Raw genomic sequence first — 24,286 nt, forward strand, 5'->3', positions numbered from 1 at the left:
AAACTCATTTGGCTGCTGGAGCCTTGGAAAAGTGCATTTATTCCCTTGCAAGAAGCCCTCAAGTCCCCTACCCCTCCTCTCTCTAGTACTGGCCTGGCCATTCCCAGCAGCATTGAGCCCTACCGTAACCTCTTTCCCTGTACCCAAGCGGTTAAACATTGAGAAAAAAACACAGGACATAATTAGTAACATCTGCTAATGTTCTTATTAATTTGTTTATCATCTCCAAAGTCAGCATATTTAGAAAAAGGGAAATAGTTTATTTTTTGTTCTTAGCAAATTTGCAAAACAGTTTACGTATAAAGCCCATATCCTCATAAATAATAGTTGTTATTTATGTTGCATAAAATGAGTTTTTCCCTTTGCATGTGTTTTGCATACCTAATTTTTTAATGTTTTTATTGATCGCTTTAATGTAGTAGAGACTCTTATGTACTTTATCTGAATAAAAGATTATATTCTCTGAGCTGTAAGCTTTGATAGACTGGTCACTGTTGTAGAATGCTCTTAACTTACGGCATGATATAGTATCAGAAATAAGCAGGGGTTCAAATCCTTTTAGATGATCCAGGGAATTGAGTCAGAGGAGATGGCTGTATGTTTTATAAAAACAAGTAAAATACGCATTTTTTACACTAATTCCCTGCAAATTCTTGCTACATGTGGATCAGAGCCTAGACCTCTGATATTAGGGGGACCTGTGTGCTACTTGGGTTTCAATGCATCATTATATGTTGTAGCAGCCCTCTTAAACTTAAAAAACAAAGATACTGTTTTCATATATACTGTCAATTATTTAATGGACACAGTTGAGACCAAGCAGCACCAAAGTTATGATTCATAACACAGGAGCTTATCAAGCTACTTTTTAATGAAGAGAAAGTATACTGCCTCATCTTTTAACATAACCTCCCTATTTTGCAAGCAGCATCTATTCTGGGTAAAACTGTTTGGTGTTCTTGCATAATAACCAAATGTTTGCTACAGTTTGCTAATTATAAAATATGTTAGCAAATTAGATAAAATAAACTAGCAAATTAGGGGAATGGTTGTCAAAAATTCTTACTCTTAACAGCTAGAATAAGCTTCTTCCTGGTTATAGAAGAAAATACAGATTTCAGCAGAACTAGAGAGTTACCAAAAGGAATTTGAGTGGGTCCCTCATGAGACTTGAAAAAACCTGAGCTGTCTACATGGCAGGAACTTCTTATTATCTGTGCTAAGTAAAAAATTATGTCTGTGTGAAAACATATAGATTTTATTAATATTCTTTCCTTTTGCCCTTCAGCAGACTGTCAAGGAGGTAGATACCATGATAGCATTGGCCAGAGGGCTTAAAAGGGAAGAGATTCTTGAAGAAAGAATGTTCCAGAATTGTTTTTATTTGTGCTCTTCGGGGAATGTAAAACTGTCAAATTGGCAGGGATCATAATATCAGTGTTACCACTGATCTGATACCGGCTAGAATCCTGTAGCTAGGCAGCCCAGCCTTGAAAACCTCCAGTGGTGCAGGCAGTTAAAGTATCTGACTCTTGGTTTGGGTCAGGTCAGATCTCAAGGGTCCTAAGATTGAGCCCTGCATCAGGCTCCACCCTCAATGGGAGTCTGCTTGAGATGCTCTCTTCCTCTCCCTTGGCCCCTCCTCCCTCCTTGTTTGCTCACTCTCTCAAATAAATCAGTCTTAAAAAACAAAACAAAACAAAACAGGGGCGCCTGGGTGGCTCAGTCATTAAGCGTCTGCCTTCGGCTCAGGTCATGGTCCCAGGGTCCTGGGATCGAGTCCCATATCAGGCTCCCTGCTCAGCGGGAGGCCTGCTTCTCCCTCTCCCACTCCCCCTGCTTGTGTTCTCTCTCTCGCTGTGTCTCTCTCTGTCAAATAAGTGAATAAAATCTTTAAAAAAAAACCCAAAAAACAAAAAACCCTCCAGTATCCACAAGAATTATGCACATTTTAAGCATGGTTAAAATTCTCTACCATAACCATACTAAGTATAGCCCCTTTCTCTTTTTTAAAAAATTTTTTGAGATAACTGTAAATTAACATACAGTTGTAAGAAATAATATATAAAGATCCTGTGTACCTTTCACCAAGTTTTCTCAAATAGTAACGTTTATATAACATAATAGTAGTATACTGTCAAAACCAGGAAACTGACATCCCCGTCCCTTTTTTAAAATTTTTTTTATTTTTTAAAGATTTTATTTATTTATTTGACAGAGACACAGCGAGAGAGGGAACACAAGCAGGGGGAATGGGAGAGGGAGAAGCAGGCTTCCCGCAGAGCAAGGAGTCCAGTGCGGGGCTTGATCCCAGAACCCTGGGATCATGACCTGAGCCGAAGGCAGATGCTTAACGACTGAACCACCCAGGCACCTGTCCCCTTCCCTTTTTAAAGGAGAGGTTTGCCAATTGCCTCATACTTATGATCCGTTGGGGATGCTATGTGGCCACACTAAATGATGACTACACCAAAATAAGAGAAGTAGTTTCTTAGGATAACCCGAAGGTGGTCTGCTATTTTAATTCAGAGCTGTGTGAACTAGAGGATTCAGCAGAACAGCAGTATCCCCATTTAATTATGCATAGAGTCATCCCCCCTTCCCTCTACTTCAAGTAATTTTCCTTTCAATTCAGTGTGGAGGAGTTTAGAAGGCAGATCTGGGCCCTCCACCCTCCCCTGCCTTCCCTTTAAACCACACCAACTCTGGTTTTAGCTGTTTTATAACAGGAAGATTTCATTTACGATTTTGTTTGAAGAAGGCTAAGGCTTAAGCCACATTAGTAGACTGTATTCAAGCTATAGGCATTAGACTTAGCACGTTGGGAAATAACCCCATGGATCATCATCAGTACATTATTATCCATCCAAATCCTATGGGGCTTTAACTTAAAAATGGAACACATGCAAAAATTTTTAACTTTGCAGAAAAAAATGTGCTATAGAAAATATGCCTTGGGTAAGTTAGTTTCTGTCAATTCAGTAATTAAAATCTGGTAATACCTGAAAGAAATGTACTAACATTTCTTATGTCTTCACTTGACAGTTTTAATAGATAAAGACCAGAGTCCAAAGTGGAAACCGGCTGATTTAAAAGAAGTTACTGATGAAGATTTGAATGAGTACTTTAAATCTCTGGGAAGTAACGATTTGAAATTTTAAGGTGACTAGATTTTTAAGGGATTATTTTGGAGCAAGTTTCAGCAAACCATAGTACATGGGCCAGATCCAGCCTGCTGCCTGTTGTTTAGTTTTCCACAAGCTAAGAATGGTTTCTGCATTTTTAAATGGCTGAGGGAAAAAAAAACAAAAACAAAGACTAATATGTCATGACATGTGAAAATTACATGAAATTCAAATATCAGTGTTCATAAATAAAGCTTTATTGGAAAATCACTGTACTCAGCTTTTTACATATTGTCTATGGCTGCTTTGAGTAGTTGCAACAGAGACTGTAAGGCCCGCAAAGCCTAAGATACTCTCGGATCCTTTTTGGAAAATGTTTGCCAACCCGTTTTATAGAAATGGGAAAATTTGAAGGTCTTAAATATCTAATTGAAATGAGAGCCTTATGTTTTGGCTTTGGGTAGTAGTTTTTATGTTGAGTAAATAAACTTATGTATAGATTATTAAAAAAATAACCCTGAAATTTTTTGGCTATTGTGTTAATGCTTCAGAGAATTTTCTGCAAATATAAACCTGTTTGAAAGTAATTATAAGTTACTATAGAAGTGTTCCTTTTATAATATTAGCAATCTCAGGCAAAGTGGAAAGGTTTTTATGAGGTTGTCTCTCTAGTATTATTAACTCAGCTTTGGTCTTCCCTAAAGTTAACCAGAATCCCTTCCTATGGTGAAAGTGATGGTTGTTTTGTAGGATTTGTTAATCTGAAAGAATGAGGAATTAGGAAACTCCAGTCTCTAAAATAGAGACACATTGCTTTCTGCAATTTACATTAAACTTGTGTGTGATAAGTTATTTGCTGTTACATAGACTAATTCAGGAGGAAAATAAAAAGGGCTTTTTGTTCAAAATAGAAATATGTTCAAAAACTGTTGACAAAATAAGTTTTTCTTAAGGTACACAAGAAACTGCAGGGTGTTCCAGGCTTGGGACATTAAAGTCAAGGTAAGAATAATCTTTAAAGATCAGTTTATCATTTATTTTATGACTTATTATAGTTTTCCCTTCATCCCAGACCATTCAGAAACTAAGAGAATTTCTGGTTTTTAAGAACAGAAAGTGGCAGAACTGAAAAAGACGTCAAAGATTATATCCTGCACCCTTCTTATAGATGAGGGAATTGAAATCTAGGAGTTGCTTTAAATTTTCTAAATATTTAACATGAAGCATTTTCCCCCCAAAAAAGTCAAGAATAGATTTAGAATACAGATGGCATGACAATGGACATGTTTACATTTATTTTCTTAAAGCTCTCAGATTGGACCTGAATGATCCAAGAAATTATTTGTATCAGTGGATTTTTATCCACTTTGTATTCATTAGAAATGCAGAAAAGATATTCTTTATATCAAAAAATTTGACAGTACACAATATTGAAAGGCATTTGCTTTCATCAGAACTTATAACTGGTTAATGGCAACTAGACTTTTATTGTATGGTTAGGAAAAATGTTTTCACAAAAATATTTGGAAAAATACCATTTCATAGCTAAGTCTTACAGGGAAGAGAATTACTAAAACTTGAGTTTTGCAAAGTAAGATACAGGGAGTACATCTGAGCTTGTGCCCACTGCTCCGAGGGAGGTATGTCCTGTTTGGCCACACAAATACAGGATGAGGGCATTATGATCAAGCAAACAATATATTTGTTGGAACTTTGTTTTTACCTTACTATTCCTTGACTTTATCATGTGTCTCTAACTTTGATTTCTAAAACTATATAATACAAAAAGTATAGTTCCCTCTTCTCATAAAATTCCAGTGATATTAAGTAGGATATGAGTGTCATGCTGTCTCCTTCATTCAATGTGTCTGTTTTTAATACTAACAAGGCAATTTGACACAAATATCATTTTTATCCCCTTAAATTGTGCTTTGAGTGCTAATGACCACAGGTCATTTGCAAAGAACAGATAAGGCAACTGAAAATTGAGAACTCTGGGATCAGAGGCTTTGCAACTGAAAGGTAAGAGCACACAAGAGACCTTTACCTGGCAAAGGGAGCAGTGAAGCACGGTTGTGGGGTTCACACTTCTCTGGTAATCTGCGTTTACAGTTGCCATCTGAGGTTCCTTGTCACATGGGTGGCAGCTCATCTGCCTCTATCCTGGATGTTCTCAAGGGAAAAGATTCAGTGGTTGGGCACATGTCCGTGTGGTAAAGAAAGGAACTTGCTACTGTGCCCCTTCCCTTAGTCGAGAACACTGGAGACTTGTTTTTGCAGTGTGTCGTCTGATGGAGCCTGATGTGAGTGCTGTTTCTTGGGCCCTTTTTTCCCCGGTTTCCTTTCCCGTATAATTTGGCCACTATTATTTCATCTGTGTTTGTAATGTGTAAGTTGGAACAAATGTTTCCCTTTCCGGTAGCTAATAATTCTTTGTCTTCTGTTTTATATGTTCCTTCCTTCTCAAATAGATCTTCCATTCTTTTACTGTTTGTGAAAGTTCAAAATGAAGTAAATCCAGTATTTAGATATGAAGGTATGAAAGAAGTTATCCTATCAAAGATGTTCTCATCTGTTTTGTCATCAAGGCCAAACTATATCTTGATGATTAGCACATGCAGCACAAATTTGTTTATCCGGTGCTTTTTCCTGCCTGCCTCCAACTTGGTTTATTGACTAACTCACTGATTTGGTTTGATATAATACAGCGCATATTTCCAAGATAATTCTATGTTGTAAGATCTTATACTCTGTTAAAATGATTCAGGAGCGAGGGGTTGATGCTTGGTGACAAAACCATACTGTCAGAGTGGCAACAGAGATGAGATTTCTAGTGGGATGTGGATCTGGCAGGCATCCCTGCTACACTCCTGGGAAATAGGGGCCCAGGCACAGAACCTGAGGTTAAATATTTATAAGAAAACTCAACAGTCTACATCCCTGTGTATGCTGAAAAATTTAGTGTGGCTATGGCTTTTGTGTTCTCACCATAATATATCTTTTAAATAGTAAATGACTTTGCAGCAAAAGTGGCCTGATGTGAGATAGAAAATGAAAAATGGCAACGTCTAGGCTTTTGTCTGAGTCATTAGTATACTCAAAAACCTAAATTTTTCTTCATGAGCTCGAAAGGTGTTTTGCATTTTCAGAAGACTTTTGTTCCTTAGCCTTAGAACTTCAGATCCTTAGGGGTGGTGGTTTTTGTACTTTGTAAGTTTCTAGATTGCAAGCACAACAGGACAGTTCAAATCTTGGGACTAGGGGAAATGAAAGTTGAATGACTAGGTGTCCAAAGGCAACTGAAAGATGGCATGTCCATGCAATTGGGAGAATTCACTCTATTTGCAGGTTTCAAAGTATAGTCGTTAAAATTAGAGGTAGCATTTCTGCCTGCTTATAAGGCCAAATATATATTTATCTCATTAAAGAGGTCACAAGTCTTTCTGCCTTCGTCAGTGACAAGGGTCTGTTGAATCTTAATAATAGAATTTAATGCACACAGACAAATAATTCCCTTTCCAACTAAACTCAGTGTGTAGCAATTCTGGATGAAAAGACCATTGTAGAGACTGAGTCCCAATTTTTCTACAGGTTATGTTTTCTCAGTATCTTCTTCACTGCCAAATTCTCTGTTACCATTGATTTTAAACAGTACTTGATTCTTGGGGGGAAAAAAAAAACTTCCCCAAAAAGGTAGCCAAATTTAAGAAAATATGGCTGTAAATGCCTTATGTGCGTTGTTACCATAAAAAAAAAAATACATAAGTACTCTTTTTGGAGGAGTGTTTGATCTTCTGTTTTGTAATGCAACAGTATAGCCTCATGCATAGACTGCCCCACTAGTCAATAATAAAAATGGGAATGAGTGCCCATTATACCGACCCTCTACATCTGAGACAGTAAAATTTCATATACACGCAGCACTGCAAACAGGTTCTGCTTTCTACCTTGACTAGGGCTTCTGTTATTTTAAAACTTACTGGATTGCTGTTTGTAAAAATTCTTGTTTTATCACTGGGCTGCTTAATTCAGTGCCATAAACATTAATGTCATGACTTCTGTAAATTGTATCCTGTTCAGATGCCTTATGTGCAAAGTCTTGAGTCATCCAATAACAGCTGTGGTTAGTTAGGGCCCTGAGGTTCAAGGTAGTAGTTAAGGACAGGTTTCAAGATGGACTACTTCTACAAGGGGTGCTTTCTACTGCTTGATCATTTGTGTTAAGTAGGGATCCTTAACACAAATGGTTTTGACAAACAACCCACTATTAATTACTGTGGCTTCAGTGCCATTTCCTTGCCAAGGCATCTGAAAAATCCTTTTCATAACTTGTTTGTGTGTAAATTAACAAATAGTTATTTTAAAAGGAGTGTCTTTAAAATAACCATTTGATTTCTTTGGTGATACTACTAGTGCCTCAGGAAGAAAGTGGTACGACATACCGCTGATTACTGGGGTGCAGGACCTATATTTAGCCCTCTAAATGACTCAAATCCCAAGACCAAGCAGATAGAAATTGCTATTAACATAAAAATGCTTAACATTTCATTTTAGATACTCCTATACTCTTACAGACATTTTTTACATCCAGATGGAGTTATTTGTATTTATTCACACCAGTTTTTGCTATAATTTCATGTGTTTAAACTAGCACCAACTTTATCCACAATTCAAGAAAGTTATCATCATCCTATGGCATCAAGGCCCCTCGCTCTCAATGTATGGGATGTCATTGTACTTGATGTTATTGCCTGCCCACTGCTGCAAGGCATCACTCAAGATTTCCTGGGATAGGCGGTGTGCAAATTCTAAGACTACCATTTCAGGCCCTGGTGGTTCTTTCACTTCCTCTTCGACATTAACTGGAGAAGGCATCCTAGGTAGAAATCGCTCTTCAGACATAAAGCTTTCTTCACTTGCATGTCGCTTCTCACTCTCAAATGTGGTAAGAAATGGGAAAGTTTGCTTTGATTTCATGCAGCCCATGTTATGAAGAACTTTGAAGAAAAGCAGTAGCAAAGACTACTTCAACAGCATCTTTGGAAAACACTGAACTTGTCCACGTGATACTGACCAGTGCTTTTCTTTTCCAGGCACTTCAGAAATGTGTTTCTTTTTACCAGTCTTTACCTGTAGTGTTTATCTGTGAAAAGAAAAGTTTCATTTTGATCAGGTAGCATGTAGAAGCAGTCCTCTTTACCACTTTGGTCACTTGTAACATCTTTATCTTATCAATAGAAAGAAAACCACTCAGTAAAACTGGCAATTTACAAAATAGGAAAATCTGTTTTTTTATGAAACTAAAAACACAGTTTAACTTTTGCTAGCTTAATTTATGTACACCAGGGTTCAGCAAACTCTAATTTACAAAAACAGGCAGCTAGAATTTGACCCAAAAGTTAGAGTTTTTTTTTTTTTAAAGATTTTATTTGACAGAGGCACAGCGGGAGAGGGAACACAAGCAGGGGGAGTGGGAGAGGGAGAAGCAGGCTTCCCGCTGAGCAGGGAGCCTGATGCGGGGCTCAATCCCAGGACCCTGGGATCATGACCTGAGCCGAAGGCAGACGCTTAACAACTGAGCCACCCAGGTGCCCCATAAATTAAGGTTATTAGAACGCAGCTATGCTATTTGTTTGTGTGTGGGCTATGGCTATTTCCATGCTACCATGGCAGAGATGAGTGGTTTTGACAGAGACCATGTGGCCTGAAATTACTGTCTGACCCTTTATAGAAAATGTTTGCCAACCCCTGATCTGTACCGTTCAGGGAAATAAGCAAATAAAACATTTCTCCTGCCTCAAATCTCATGAGCCTACACATCTTGGACTCTTAGGGTCAGACTCCGGCCCCTGGTTAGATGTTTACAATTAAAGAGACAGGATGACAGCCTTTAGGCAACACAAATTAGAGGTAGCAAAGCCACCTTTTTTTTTTCTTCTGAATTAGATGCTTCCTATGAAACTATATGAAAAGCTCAGATTAAAATATAGAGGTTTCCACCCTTAAATGTCTCACTCTTGTCTGATGTCTGGTAAGTAGGCTGCAGTGCTCATGATGTGCCTTCTAAGCTTTGCAACTGGATGCTGTCACTGAATGACCTTCTCTTAGGACTTAAGGGTAGCTAAATACAAAGCAACTTCACTGGAGGGAGCCCAGCCATAAGAAAGCACAGGTGAAATCTCTATAACATTATGATCCCAGATTATAGTGTAGTTTTTGGACCAAAAAGTCATAGCTCTAGAAAAATTCATAAAATCAAACTCAGTTGATTTCTGAAATTATTGATCTTAAGATAAAAATGAATTTAAATGCATGGTAGTTTTTAAGTAGTAAAGTCCAGAAAAGGTGACCTTTGCCATTTGACAATATTTAGATTTCTATAAAGTCTACCCAATTTCTCCCATAATACTACCCCTAATAAGGATTATATGGTCGGGGAGTGGAGGAAATCTAGCCTTCTGCTTTTAATTACTCTGAGTTCCATATGTCTTGCTAAAGATGTATTTCAAAAATTGAGATGTTTGTCTGGTTTACTAGATAACTCCTTGAAGACAGGAACTGTCCTGGTTGTATATCACCAACATGTTATCTATTTGTACATGAGGCATGGTTAAGGGAATTGTACATAGCCTGAAAATGATCATTCAATGAATGTCAAATAAAAGGCAATGAGTAGGCCACCTGGGTGGCTCAGTTGGTTAGGAGTCTGCCTTCGGCTCAGGTCATGATCCCAAAGTACTGGGATCAAGTCCCACATAGGGCTCCCTGCTTTATGGGAAGTCTGCTTTTCCCTCTGCCTTTCCCCACCCCCCACTCGTTTTTTCTCTCTCAAAATCTTTTTTTTTTTTTTTAAAAAGCAATGAGGAGAGTCGTCATAATCTGTTTTCTAGGATCTTTGGTTTTGCAAAAGCACCTTTCAAAGTAGTACCAGATTTACTCTCACCAAAAATTTTAAACCTGGACAAATATATGTGAAAAACACAGGACTATGATCCTCAAGAGAAGGGAAATACAGAACATTGAACTCCACAATTGAGCATGCTGCCTGGGAACATCTTCAGCATTATCTCGGGGAGGTTGGGCCCAAGCAGAGTGGCAGCCCTGCTGAGTTGAAGAGGTTGGAATCCTGAAGGTAGATGAAATTTCAGGAGGCAAGGGAGCTGTGGGGAAAGGCAGAAATGGGGTCTCCCATTTGATAGGGTCTCATCAAGACCACCTGTCTGAGGACTTAAAATGTATATGTACAGGAAGAGGATTTGTAAGACTTAGCATTGAACGATTATACCATAAGTTAGTGCTTTGGAATCCTTGGAGTTCCAAGACCAGCCCCAGTGGAGAAACCTCACAGAAACCTTAGGAGTGAGGTGTGAATCCGGGGGTGAGGGGAGGGGTTGACAAACTTTCTTAAAGGGCTAGGTAGCATAGAATTTAGGTATGTGAGCCATATGGTCTGTGTCACAACTATGCAGTTCTGCTCTTATAGTGCAGAAGTAGCCATAGAGGGGTGGCTCAGTCGGTTAAGTGTCTGACTCTTGATTTTGGCTAAGGTCATGATGTAGGGTTGTGAGATCAAGCCCTGGGTTGGGCTCCACACTGGGCGTGGAGCCTGCTTAAGAGATTCTTTCTCCCTCTGCCCCTCCCCATGCTTGTCCACACACTCTCTCAAAAAAAAAAAAAAAAAGTAAACAAGTGGGCAGTGGGTATGTTACAATAAAACTTCACAAAAACAGGCTAACCAGCCATAGACCATATTGGACTAAGTTCAAATGGAGAATAAATACCATTTAAAGGAAGATGACATAATCCAGACTCCTTCAAGGGTATTATTCACAATATCTATCCTAGAATAAAAAATTACTTGCTATTCAAAGCAGGAAAGTGTGCCCCATGTCCAAAAAAAGTTATTAGAAATGGACTCCCAAATGACCCAGCATTTGGTAATTAACACAACTTAACTATAAAGCTGTTTATGTTCAAGAACATGAAGGGGCACCTGGGTGGCTCAGTCATTGTCTGCCTTTGGCTCAGGTCATGGTCCCGGGGTCCTGGGATCGAGCCCCGCATCGGGCTCCTTGCTTGGCAGGAAGCCTGCTTCTCCCTCTCCCACTCCCCCTGCTTGTGTTCCCTCTCTCACTGTGTCTCTGTCAAATAAAATCTTTAAAAAAAAAAAAAAAGTGATAAAGACTGAAAAAGTAGAGAATCTCATCAGAGCAATGAAAACTGTAAAGAAAAAAGTAAACTCAAGGATTAATGAACTTGAACATACATCTATAGATCTGTCCAATCTGAAAAATGGGGGAAAAGATAAAGTATGTCTTAAAAACAATAAGGAGTTTGACACATTGAACCCATAGAACAGCAGGAAAGGAAGAATATAGGAAGAAAAAAGAAAATGGGACAATTAGAAAACGGTGAACAGCTGGCTTAAACTTACATATCAAAAATTTGGAAGGAAATGGACTAAAATTTTCAGCTTAAAAGGCAGGCTAGTTAAAAAGATTCATGCCACACAAACAGAGTCAACAGATTTTTGACAAAGGAGCAAAGGTAATCCAGTGAAGCAAAGATAATCTTTTCAGCATGTGCTGGAACAACCATATAGCCACATGTTAAAAAAAAAAAAAATCTAGACACAGACCTTCTATCCTTCACAAAATTAACTCAAAATGGATCACAGACCTAGGTGTAAAACATGAAATTATAAGACTCCAAGAAGATAGCATTTAGGAGTTAAATATAGATAAGTCTAGATGACCTTGGGTTTGGCCATCACCTTTGAGATACAACACCAAAGGCATGATCTGTGAAATAAATAGAGAATTTGGACTTAATCATGTTAAAAACTTTTGCTCTGTGGAAGACACTGTCAAGACAATGAGAAACCACAGACTTGGAGAAAATATTTGCAAAACTATATCTGATAAAGGATTATCTATGAACTTTTAAAACTCAACAAGTAAACAACCTGATTGAAAAATGGGCAACAGATCTGAATAGATACCTCATGAAAGAAGACATACAGATGGTAAATAAGCATATGAAAAGATGTTCAACATTCTACCTTAGGGAACTGCAAATTAAAACACTGAGATACCATTATAACTTATTAAAATGGTGAAAATCCAAACACTGATGACATCAAATACTGACAAGGATGGGGAACAACAGGAACTCATTCATTGCTGGTGAGAATGCAAAACAGTACAGCCACTTTGGAAGACAAGGTGTCAGTTTCTTACAAAACTAAACCTAAACAAAAAGAAACTAAACCTAATCTTACCATATGAACCAGTAATCACACTCCTTGGCATTTACCCAAATGAACTGAAAAATTGTGTCCACACAAAACTCAACATATGGATGGTTATAGTTTTGTTCTTAATTGCCAAAAGTTGGGAGCATCCAAAATGCCCTTCAGGTGAATGGATAAACAGTGATATGGATATATCACAATGGAATGTGATTAAGTGCTAAAAAGAAGTGAGTTATCAAGCCATGGAAAGAAAAGAAGGAACCTTAAATGCTTATTACTAAGTTAAAGAAGCCAATCTTTCCAACTTTCTAATATTCTGGAAAGGGTAAAACAATAGTGATAGTTAAAAAATCCAGTGGTTGTTGCCAGGGGTTAGAGAGGAGGAAGGGCTGAATAGCAGGAACATAGAGCATTTGTAGGGCGGTGAACTACTCTGTATGATACTAATATGGTGGATACATACCATTATACATTTGTCAAAATCCACAGAATGTACAACAAAGAGTGAACCCTAATGTAACTATGGGCTTTGTGTAATGATGGTATGTTAATGTAACAAATGTACCACTCTGGAGTGGGATATTGATAGTAGGTGGGGCTGTATGTGGGGATGCAGGGGCTATCTTTACTGCCTGCTCAATTTTTCTGTGACCTTAAAACTGCTGTAAAAAATAAAGTCTTTTTTAAAAATTCAACTATATGCTACCTACAAGAGAGGTACTTTAAATATAAAGGTTGCAAGCAAGAGGGTTAGAATGGATACACCAAGCAAATAGGAAGCATAAAAAATCCTGCTGACATTCAGACAAAGTAGACTTCAAGACCAGGGGGATTACCAGATATAAAGAGGGATACTGTATATGTCAATGAGGAAGACATGATGATCATAAATGTATATGTAACTATTAACAGAGTTCGAAAATATATGAAGGAAAAGCTGACAGAACTAAAGGGAGAAATGAACATTGCTCTCTCAGTAACTGATAGAATATCCAAAGGAAAAAATAAGGAATTCAAGTTTTGAACACTACGATTCATCTTGAGCTGACATTTATAAAAGGCTATACCCAACAGCTGTAGGATACATATTCTTAAAATAGACTACGTGGTGGTCTCAAAAGATTTCAAAAGCTTGAAACCTTAGAGTGTATTTTCCAAACACTAGATTTAAATTAGAAATAAGTGGCAATAAAAAATCCAGAAAACCCCCAGATACTTGGAAACTATCACATTTCTGAATAAACCATGGGGCACAGAAGAAATCATAAGGAAGTTAAAATGTTTTCAAATAGAAACCATAACATACCAAAAAAATTTTTTTTCATAACATACGAAAAATTTTTAAATGCACCACGAAAACTTAGAGGGAAATTAATGGATTTAAATGCTTGTAGCAAAAAAGGTTTAGTTTAAATCAGTGATCTAAGCTTTAAAATAAGCTAGAAAAAGAAAAACCCAAAGTAAGTAGAAGGAAATAATATGGATAAGAGCAGAAATCAATGAAGCAAAAAGGGCAAACAATAGAGAAAAGTAATGGAACCAATGCTGGTTTTAAAAAAAGATTTAGTAAAATAGATAAGTCTCTAGTCTGATCAAGAAAAATGACAGGACACACATTGCCAAGATGTATGTAAGAAAAGAGACATTATTACAGATGCTATATACAAGACCAACAAGGGAATATTATGAACTTTGTATCAATACCAAATGACCAAAACTAGCATAAGAGAAAATAGTCTGATAGCTCTTTATTAATTAAAGAAATTGGATTTGTAACTTAAATCTTTCCAAAAAAGAAACCTCCAGACCTAAATGGCTAGCTAGAGCTCTAAATTCTTTCAAATACTCCAGGAAAAAATACCAGTCTTACTCAAGCTCTTCAGGAAACAGAGAAAACACTTCTAAATTTATTCAGGATTACACTGTTACCAGAAGCTAAGACACTGGAAAAACAAAAAAGCCTCTACAAGTCAATATCCCTGATGAACATAGACATAGGTCATTTTTAAAAATGACAAATTGAATTCATATATAAAATGGTTAATACATCATGACCAAGTGGGATTTATACCAGGAATGCAAGAAATGAAATGAACCATTCAAAAGTCAAGAAATATAAATTCATATATTAACATAAAAAGATTACTGTAACTAGATAATCCTCTCAATAAATGCAGAAAAATATCTGGTACAACCACCATTCATGATAAAAATTCTCAGCAAACCAGCAATAGGAATTTCCTCAAACTAATGTTAAATTTAATGGTGAAAAACAATACTTTTTCTATGATAGGAACAAGTCAACAATGTTCATTCTCATGATTGCTGTTAATATTGTACTGGGGGAGGGAAGAAATTCACAAAGACTGTCAGAAAGAAAAAGGAAATTGCCTTTATTTACAGATGACATGATTGTATATGTAGAAAATCCTAAGGATTATGTATATATACAAAAAATTAGAATAATTTTAGCAAAGTCTCAAGATCTAAAATTGATATACAAAAATCAACCATTTATACTTAGTGAATAATTGGAAGATGAAATTAACACTTGCAGTTGGGTAAAAAGTAAAAACAGGGATAAATGTAACAAAATATATGAAAGAACTACATTGTATATTGTGTATTTGTTATTTGTATGAATACTACAAATTGTTACTGAGAAAATCTAACCAGGGATGAAGTGTTTATGATCTCAAAGACAATACTGTTAAGGTGTCACTCACTGCTCTCCAAATTGATGTATATATATTTCTAGGTATTCATCTAAGAAATGGAAACGTCTGCAAAAACAAAACAAAAATAACTTGTATACTAATGTCCATAGAAACTTTATTCACAGCAGTCAAAGCTGGAAACTGAAATGTCCATCCAGAGGCTTAATGGATAAGCAAATTGGGGATCTCCACGAAATGGAATACTAGTTGACAATAAAAAAGAATTAACTGTAGATAATGCAACAACATGGGTGAGTCTCAGAAATATGATGAGTCAGATACAAAAGGCTGATCATATTTCTATGAATTTTAAGAGTGGACAATATTAATCCCATGAAATGACACCATAAATGGTTCTCTTTGGGTAAGGGCTGCTTGGAAGGGGGCATGAAAGAATTTTCTGAGTGATGGAAATGTACATCTTGATTAGACTGTTGATTACATGGGTATTTACATTTGTCAAAACTTGTTAAATTGTACTTATAATATCTGTTATTTCAGTGTAATTTTTACTTAAATAAAATATACATAACAGTTTTTGAGACCATTCTGGGAGACCTAAATCCAGGGGACTGATATATTTATATCTAAAAAGGGCTGCCTGCTTGAATCAGCCACACTAAATTTTAAAATCAGTCTAAAATTCTAGCTCTTAAAGTGGTGGGGCAGCATCCAGAGCACAGACTAGCTCATGGTGCTGTATGATTCCTATAATAGGCATGTGGTTTCCTTTGTTCTCTCACACTGGCCTAAATCAGCCCAAACCCAGTGGCCATATTCTTTAGCACCTACAGTAAAGCAAGAAGCTGCCTTCTACCCACCATTACCAGTTCAAGGGCTTTATCCATTTCTTACTTCCTTTGGGAACTTGGGAGAGTGCTTTGGGTTGGAATAATGTCAATAAAAGAGAAATCAATTTGGAAACTGGATGAGGGTCTTTTGTTCTTATAAGTATTGTTCCTGAACTTGTAGCTAAAGGGAGTGGAGTGAGGAGAGGGATATATATAACTTTGCCCAAAAGAACTAGACTAAAGAGTGTTGTAAGGGATGGAGTATTACTAATTTGAACACATCTCTCAAATGTCTATAGGACCTCAAAGTACCTAGACAGTAAGATATTTATGTCATGACTTTCAGCTTGTTTAGCTGTAGTGCTTCTATCAAGGATAGAAGACTACTGTTCCATAGTTGCTTATCACTTCAATTTGCTAATTGTTTACCATCTCCTTCTTCCCAACTAATAGATGAAATGGTAAACAGGTGTTATTTCCCCTTGCAGAGGAAACAAGTTACATGGCAAGTAATCATGGAACTTCCATCCCTAATTCAGGCTCTTCTTGGAGTAACAGTTGCTCCAGCAATACCTTATCCAATCATAGCTTATGTTTTTAAGTATTAAACATCCTCTTGAATTTATAGAACTTCACTGAATTGAATTATATTCAAAACTTGAATTATAGAACTAGTTTTGAAGTTGATTCTTGCCAATAAAGACCAACATGGTTCCTTTCCAGGATCTTGTTACTTTGCTCATTGCCCTAGTCCTTGGCCTGGTCTCCATCAGCAGGGACATTATGGCCCAGAGCTTCCCAGTCTCCTAAACAGACCACCACCATAGGACTAGCTGTCAACTCTGGCCTTCAGGTCCTGTCTTGGGTAAAATGGCATTGATATATTCATGTCATTAGGTAATCAGCTGATCCAATAACTAATGGAATTGCTCATCACATCCTCAGAGAAGATGCAGTTGCCCTGATAGAATGGGTTTGGTAAACTGCCACACACTTTTGCTTAATCAGATTTTAGTTCTGTAGTTTCTATCCCACAGAAGTCTCTTGAAGTTTATCATGAATAAGGAAGTGTGATCCTTAAAGTCAGCCAAAACCAAAAAGTTTATGCTACTGTTTATAGTAGCTATTCAAATACTTGATGGACATCTTAAAAGGCAATTACAATTAAATAAGCTTTGTATAATTTTAATCTCTCCTAATAAGTTAGTTGATTCACAACAAAGAAATAAAGTTTCAACAGTGTTAGTTATTAATACAAGTCAGTAGTTTAGCAGATCATCCAATTAGCTTTCTTAGGATAGCATATGGGATCAGCTGTCCGAAGTTAATTTTAAGGCTATGTTACTCATCTGTCAGGTTAGGAAGTTACTATGGCTATCAGTTGAAGGCATAATACAATAAATGCTGGATATTAACCAAGAAAAGTATTTTAGCTCTTGTCATTTTAACTGGCTGGCTACGGAAATATAAAATGTCTTAAAAATACAATTTTCAAAATTGAGCCCAGAAATAAACCCATACTATATGGCCAATTAATGTATGACAAAGGAGGCAAGAATATACAATGGGGAAACTGAACAGCTACATGCAAAAGAATGAAAGTGGACCACTTTCTCACACCATATACAGAAATAAACTCAAAATAGATTAGACCTAAATATGAGACCTAAAAACTTAAAACTCTTAGAAGAAAACATAGGCAGTAATCTTAAAAAAAAATTTTTTTTTTTTTTGAGAGAGTGAGGAGCAGGGAGGTGCAGAGGGAGAGGGAGAGAGAGTCTGAAGCAGACTCTGGACACTTAACCACTGCACCACCCAGGCGTCCTGGCAGTAATCTCTTTGACATCAGCTATAGAAACATTTTTTTTAGATAGGTTTCCAGAGACAAGGAAAACAAAAGCAAAACTAAACTATTGGGACTATATCAGAATAAAAAGCTTTTGCACAGCAAAGGAAATCATCAACAAAATGCAAAGGCAACCTACTGAATGGAAGATTTTGCAAACGATGTATCTGAAAAGGGATTAACAACCAAAATATATAAAGAACTTCTATGACCCAACACAATCTGATTAAAAAACCTGAATAGACATTTTTCCAAAGACATACACATGGCCAATAGACACATGAAAAGATGCTCAGTATCATTAATCATCAGGGAAATGCAAATCAAAACCACAATAAGATATTCACCATATACCTGTCAGAATGGCTAGAATCAAAAAAATAAGTGTCGATGATGATGTGGAGAAAGAGGAACCCCTGTGCACTGTTGGGAATGCAAACTGGTGTAGCCACTGTGGAAAACAACATGGCAGTTCCTAGAAAAGTTAGAAATACCACAAGATCCAGTAATTCCACTACTGGGTATTTACCAAAAGAATACAAAAACACTAATTCGAAAAGATATATGCACCCCTATGTTATACATTATTTACAATAGCCAAGATATGGAAGCAGCCCAAGTCTATCAACAGATGAATGGGTAAAGAAGATGTGATTTATGTTTACTTACACACACACACACACACACACACACACACACACACACACACACAGGAATACTATTCAGCCATAAAGAGAAATGAGATCTTGGCATCTGCAACAACATGGATGGACCTACAGGATATAATATTAAGTGAAATAAGTCAGAGAAGGACAGTACCATATGATGTCACTTACATGTGGAACCTAAAAACAAATGAACAAAGAAACAAACAAAAAACAGACTCTTAAATACAAAGAACAAATTGGTAGTTGCCAGAGGGGAAGTGAGGGGGAGGATGGGTGAAATAATTAAGGGCATTAAAAGGTACAAACTCCCAGTGATAAATAAGTCATGGAGATGAAAAGTACAGTGTAAGGAATATAGTCATTAATATAACATTGTGTGGTGACAGTAACTACACTTATAATGCTAAGCACTGAGTATAGAATTGTTGAATGTTGTACAGCTGAAACTAATATAACATTGTATGTTAATCATACTTCAATAAAATATTGAAAATTCACTTCTTTTATACTTGTGGTTTTTTTTTTTTAAAGATTTTATTTATTTATTTGACAGAGAGATAGCGAGAGCAGGAACACAAGCAGGGGGAGTGAGAGAGGTAGAAGCAGGCTTCCCGCCGAGCAGGGAGCCCGATGTGGGACTCGATCCCAGGACCCTGGGATCATGACCTGAGCCAAAGGCAGACGCTTAACGACTGAGCCACCCAGGTGCCCTATACTTTAGTTTATAATCTTAAGATACATAGAGTGGGGCGCCTGGGTGGCTCAGTCACTTAAGCGTCTGCCTTTGGCTTGGGTCATGATCTCAGGGTCCTGAGATCGAATCCTGCATCGGACTCCCTGCTCAGTGAGGAGTCTGCTTCTCCCTCTCTGCCCCTTCTCCTGCTTGTGCGTGTGCGCGCGAGCGCACACACACACACACACACACACACACACACACACACACACTCTCCCCTCCCCCCGCAAATAAAATCTTAAAAAAAAAAAGATGCACAAAGAGCTGTCAATGAGGGACACCTGGGTGGCTCAGTCTGTTAAGCACCTGACTCTTGATTTCTGCTTAGGTTATGATCTCAGGGTCATAAGATCCAGCCCCGTGTCCTTGTTCAGTGTGGAGCCTGCTTGAGATTCTCCCTCCCTCTGCCTCTCCCCCGACTTGTGCACACGCTCTCTAAATAAATAAAATCTTAAAAAAAAAAAAAAAGACATCAGTGAGAACATTCCTTAACCATCCAGCCATCTTTAATGAGTCTCTGTTGTGTTCAGGACCAATGTTTGTAAGTGATTTCAAAATTATTGGACAAAACAGAGATAGAGTAAGAACAAGATGGCAACTTACTCAGGCTCTAAGTAGTGTAGATTTCCAGAGAAGGTCCTTAATTTACCTTTGCCTTAATAGGTGATGTGGCTTTTTGTTCATGCCACTGGCAGCTAAATAAAATACGAGAATGCCTTTCCTCCCACCACACCCTCTCCTTTACCCCCCAAATCCCGACACACACACACACACACACACACACACACACACACACACACACACACACAGGCATACATAAACAAAAGAAAGCTCTTTTTACTTCTTTCCCTCAATGTTACTTAGGAGCCTCAAAGCACTAAGTATACGGAGTGAGTCAGGCCATAGCTCTGGCAATTCCCTTAGGAATAGATCTGGCAGCTACTGGGTCTTCTATTGGATCCTTCAAACAGAAGATTTAAATTACTGCAGCCCATCATTCTGTGTCGTTCACTTTAGAGGGGTGCGCCATCCTGAATGCAATGTCATCAGATTGAGCCTGGTGAGTAAGCTCCTTGGGAATATGCCAGGGAAGGTGTCAAAAAAAAGCCTTAACTTGAATATGAGTTAGGCCCTAACATAAAGCTCTAGCCAAAAACTAAGTAACTTCTAAAATATGCTCTGGAAATGAATAGGCCTCTAAGTCCCTGAAAGTCTATCATAAATACTAGATTAACAGAAATGGTTATTACTGCTCTCCTTTACATCATATTCTGAGCCTCTAAGCAGATTTTTAAGATGTTTTACATCTCAAGTTACAATTTTAAAATGAGCCCTAGCCTTGAATTAATGCAAATCTCTATATAATTAAAAAAATAGTCTTTAAAAAGAAGTCTTATGCATATATATATACTATCTTTCAAATTTCAATGTAGATGCAATTAATGCTAATTCATTAAAAAATATAAGAATTCATTAAAAATAATGGAGTTCCTAATAACATTTGTCATTATTTGTTCTCTAATAATGGGTACTAAGAGTATATTTTCTTTCTTATAAGGGGTCCAGGAAAATTGGACTTTGAACAGAGGTCTTTGTCCTGGTAATACTGAGAATCACTGACTTAAACTTTAAATTCATAACAGGATCAAATGATACCAGTTAAACTGGCAAACAGAAATAAACTCTACTACTCATGTGAAGAAGTAAAAGCTGGAAAATACAGTAAATATGATTTTGGCCAGTTTGAAGGTTGCCTAAAGAACACTACTGTATGGTCTTTGGAAACTGATTAGCTGGTTTCATCCTCAGGCACACAGAGCATACGCAGCGTGCAGCTCCTTACCTGCGGGGTGGTCTCAGGACTCCTCTTCATGAGGTCACATTTAGGGGCAAGTATTGGGAAAACAATACTGTTAAGTGAAAGGATGATGTTTGAGATTCTGATAAACCTGAGTAGAGCTGTGTGGTAGGACTTCATCTGTGAACTGAGATCTACCCCAGAATTCATCATAAAAATTGATGCTTCTATATGTAAAACATCTAGAGTTGCCTTGGAACATGCAAGATGTTCAGTAAGTGTTATTTCCTTTCCTTCTTTCTCTTAGATTGTCGCCTAAAACTAATAGTATTGGATTATTTTCAGTGTTTTAGTTACTATACTTTAAGATTATAATTAAGGAAAGAGAATATAATCTAAGAATGCTGCTGGTGATTTTGAATCACTACAATCACTGATAGATGTAAGGCAGGTATCAATGCTTCATCTCATTTACCAAGTCCTGCAGGTGGAGAAAAGAAACAGGCATTTCTCCTGGCCCTCTGAGCTTTACTCTGGGTGCATGTCTGGCTTCACCTAACCAACCCTACTTATGGCTAGGAATATTGAACTTCACTTTGCAGTAATTCTTCCAGTACTGTAAGTATGAATCCTTGCAGGAAAATGGAGAGTAGCTTCTGACCAATTAGTTGAGATAAAACTAGTTGAAGAAAAGAATGTGATCTAGATCACCAAGAACGTAAAACATTTAAACTTTATATTCTATACACATTTCTTAGTCATGTCATGCCCTCGCTAAATGACAAAGCTGCACTCGTATTGCATGAATTAAGCTCTGTAAAATTCTTAAGCCAGTTCCTTAAGCCACTGTTGGTAAATGGAGGTGGGGGGGGTATGGAGAACCAGGTAACAATGTCAAAATATGGTCTTTGGTTTGTTACAGCTGGACTCTTTAGATCCTGTAGCTGAAAGTAGGAATCTGAGCTTGAATCAGAACATAAAACCAAAAATGAATGTTCAGTCCTAAACTCACTGCAATCTGAAAATCACGATCCAGTCATCCTTATATGCTAAGCCAATTATTCCATAGACGCCTACCTCACATTTGTAAAATGCTTTCTTTTTTAAAAGGGCTTTCTTATCATCTCCCCTCTTCTCCCTAGTATTACTACACACAAATTTCTTTTTAAAAACTTAGCCTTTCCTGAGTGTCCATCTTAAGTACACTTTCTGTATAAAGACCATCTTACTACCTAATATTACTCTGTCAAGCTCTTGGGTTTCCATGATATATTTATCTTCATCACTGTACTTTCCCATTCTGCCTTATTTACAAGTCTGTGCCCATACCAGATGGACTCTTGAAGGCAGGAACACGGCCATAGCACTTAAATGCTTTCTAAAAGGAGACAGGTAATAAGTCATTATTATTCATCTTTGCATCTCACTTCTATATGCATAGCATAACGAAGGGCCTCAGTAAATGTTAATTGATTTAATTTAACTCTAGATGTTTGAAAGAAATTCCTATAGAGGCCTACCTCAGAAGTACTGTGGGTTCAGTTCCAGACCACTGTTAAAGCAAATATCACAGTAAAGCAAGTGCAAAGAATGTTTTGGTTTCCCAGGACATGTAAGTTATGTTTACAGTATACTATAGTCTACTAAGTGTGCGATTGCTTTATGTCTAAAAAAAATCAATGTACATAACTTAAATAAAAACTACTTTGTTAAAAACTGCTAACCACCATCTGAGCTTTCAGCAGGTTGTAATCACTGAGCACAGATCGCCATAACCAATAATAATGAAAAGCTTGAAATACTGTGAGAATTACCAAAATGTGACACAGAGACATGAAGTGAACAAATGCTGTTGGAAAGATGGTGCAGATAGACTAGCTCAACACAGGGTTGCCACAAACCTTCAATTTGTAAAAAATGCAATATCTACAAAATGCAATAAAGCAAAGCACAATAGAACAAGGTATACCTGTACTCCTATAAAAAGAGCAACAAGAGTACATGTAACTGTAAGTTACAAATGATAACCAAGTATCTGGAGCTTTTCAGAGTAAATCATCCATCTATTTTTTTTAAATTATTTTATTTTAGAGCATAGGGGAGGGGCAAAAGAAGGGAGGGGGAGGGAGGAAGAGAGAGGCAGCCTCCCTGCTGAGCAGAGAACCTCATGCAGGGCCCTATCATCCCTGAGCCAAAATCAAGATCTGGACGCTCAACTGACCGAACCACCAGGCATCCCTATTTATCTCTGTTTCTATTGAGCAGGTCACATTTCCAGTTTTCCCTTTACTCTTTCCCTGGTATCTTACTGTTATTTTATGCAACAGAAAGGAATTATTTTTCCACCTTTTACAAAGTACACTGATGTAGAACTCTATGTAAGCCAGTTAAATATCTTGCCTGGGGAAGCATGTGGCCTTGATGACGATGCAGGAGAGACAAATTGCACTGCCTGTTCTGGAACTCAAATCTTTTGAATATGACTTCAGGGATCTCACTGCTATATCACACTGCCTTTCAGATTTCATGGTCTGTGCTAAATCAGATAAACTATTTATGGAACAATTTATTTTACAAACCCATTCTTCAAAAGAATTGTCTTAAGGGGGATAGGGTACAATGAACACTTTCAAACACAGATAGTGTAAACCAGTTCAATAGAAGCATAACAATTCATGATAGAAGCTCTAACCCAAATATCCCACTTTCAGAAATCTAAAAGAAATGATCAAAGTTGCCAACCAAAATTTATATATAAAATTTTTCATGGTAGTCTTTTATAATTAGAATTGAAAATAATCTACATTACAATGATATGAGATTTGTTATCATAGGTCTATGTCCTGGAGTATTAGGTAACTATTAAATAACTGTGGTAGATAGCCTCTAAAATGGCCCCCAGTAATCTCTGCCTCCTGGAATTCCATCCTTTGTTTAATTCCCTATCTTTTTAGGACTAATGATTCATTTCTAACAAATGGAGTATAGCAAAGGTGATGTGAGGAGGGCATATCTCCTCACACATTTGTGAGGAGATATGGTCATTTCCAAGATTAAATTTCAAAGAGACCATGGCTTCTGTCTTGCACTCCTTCTCTTACTCTGATAGAAGTCAACTTCTGTGTTGTGAGAAGCCCTATGGAGAGGCCCGTGAGGCAAGAAATGAGGGAAATCTCTGTACAGCAGTGTGTGTAGAACTGGATTGTTCGCCAATTAAGCCTTCAGATAAGATCACAGACCCAACTGACAACTGTAAGAGGCTCTGAGGGAGAGGCATTCAGTTAAGTTGCACCCAAATTCCAGATCCACAGAGACTGTGAAATTAATGTTTGTTATTTTAAGCCACCTAGTTTTA

The 24,286-nt window shown here is 37.3% G+C and overlaps 3 protein-coding genes across 6 annotated transcripts in view; 1 reads left to right on the plus strand and 2 right to left on the minus strand.

Annotated features, from left to right (window-relative positions):
- HIBCH (3-hydroxyisobutyryl-CoA hydrolase) overlaps positions 1-3,395 on the plus strand; it is a 105,195-nt gene extending 101,800 nt beyond the window's left edge. For all 4 annotated transcript variants that reach the window (XM_025848622.2, XM_073881284.1, XM_073881279.1 and 1 more), the window contains one exon: positions 3,046-3,395. In XM_025848622.2, coding sequence (XP_025704407.1) covers positions 3,046-3,161 — 116 coding nt within the window. In that variant the 3' untranslated portion in view covers positions 3,162-3,395. The remainder of the gene's footprint in view (positions 1-3,045) is intronic.
- A 4,428-nt stretch (positions 3,396-7,823) lies between these two features.
- Positions 7,824-8,111, minus strand: CUNH2orf88 (chromosome unknown C2orf88 homolog). Its single transcript, XM_073881298.1, has one exon. The coding sequence runs from the start codon at positions 8,109-8,111 to the stop codon at positions 7,824-7,826; it is 288 nt and encodes a 95-aa protein (XP_073737399.1).
- Positions 8,112-8,131: 20 nt separating this feature from the next.
- The window catches only part of LOC112806348 (uncharacterized), a 30,281-nt gene continuing 14,126 nt past the window's right edge, over positions 8,132-24,286 (minus strand). Inside the window, exon 2 of the mRNA XM_073905549.1 lies at positions 8,132-8,268. Within this exon, the coding sequence (XP_073761650.1) occupies positions 8,242-8,268 (27 nt within the window). The 3' untranslated portion in view covers positions 8,132-8,241. The remainder of the gene's footprint in view (positions 8,269-24,286) is intronic.

This window comes from Callorhinus ursinus, unplaced genomic scaffold (assembly GCF_003265705.2).
Source record: "Callorhinus ursinus isolate GAN/ISIS: 27379988/994484 unplaced genomic scaffold, GSC_fseal_2.0 scaffold2, whole genome shotgun sequence".
NCBI lineage: Eukaryota > Metazoa > Chordata > Mammalia > Carnivora > Otariidae > Callorhinus > Callorhinus ursinus.

Excerpts from the sequence above, each read along its gene's own strand:
- CUNH2orf88 (XM_073881298.1), bottom strand. The coding sequence starts at position 8,111 with ATGGGCTGCATGAAATCAAAGCAAACTTTCCCATTTCTTACCACATTT.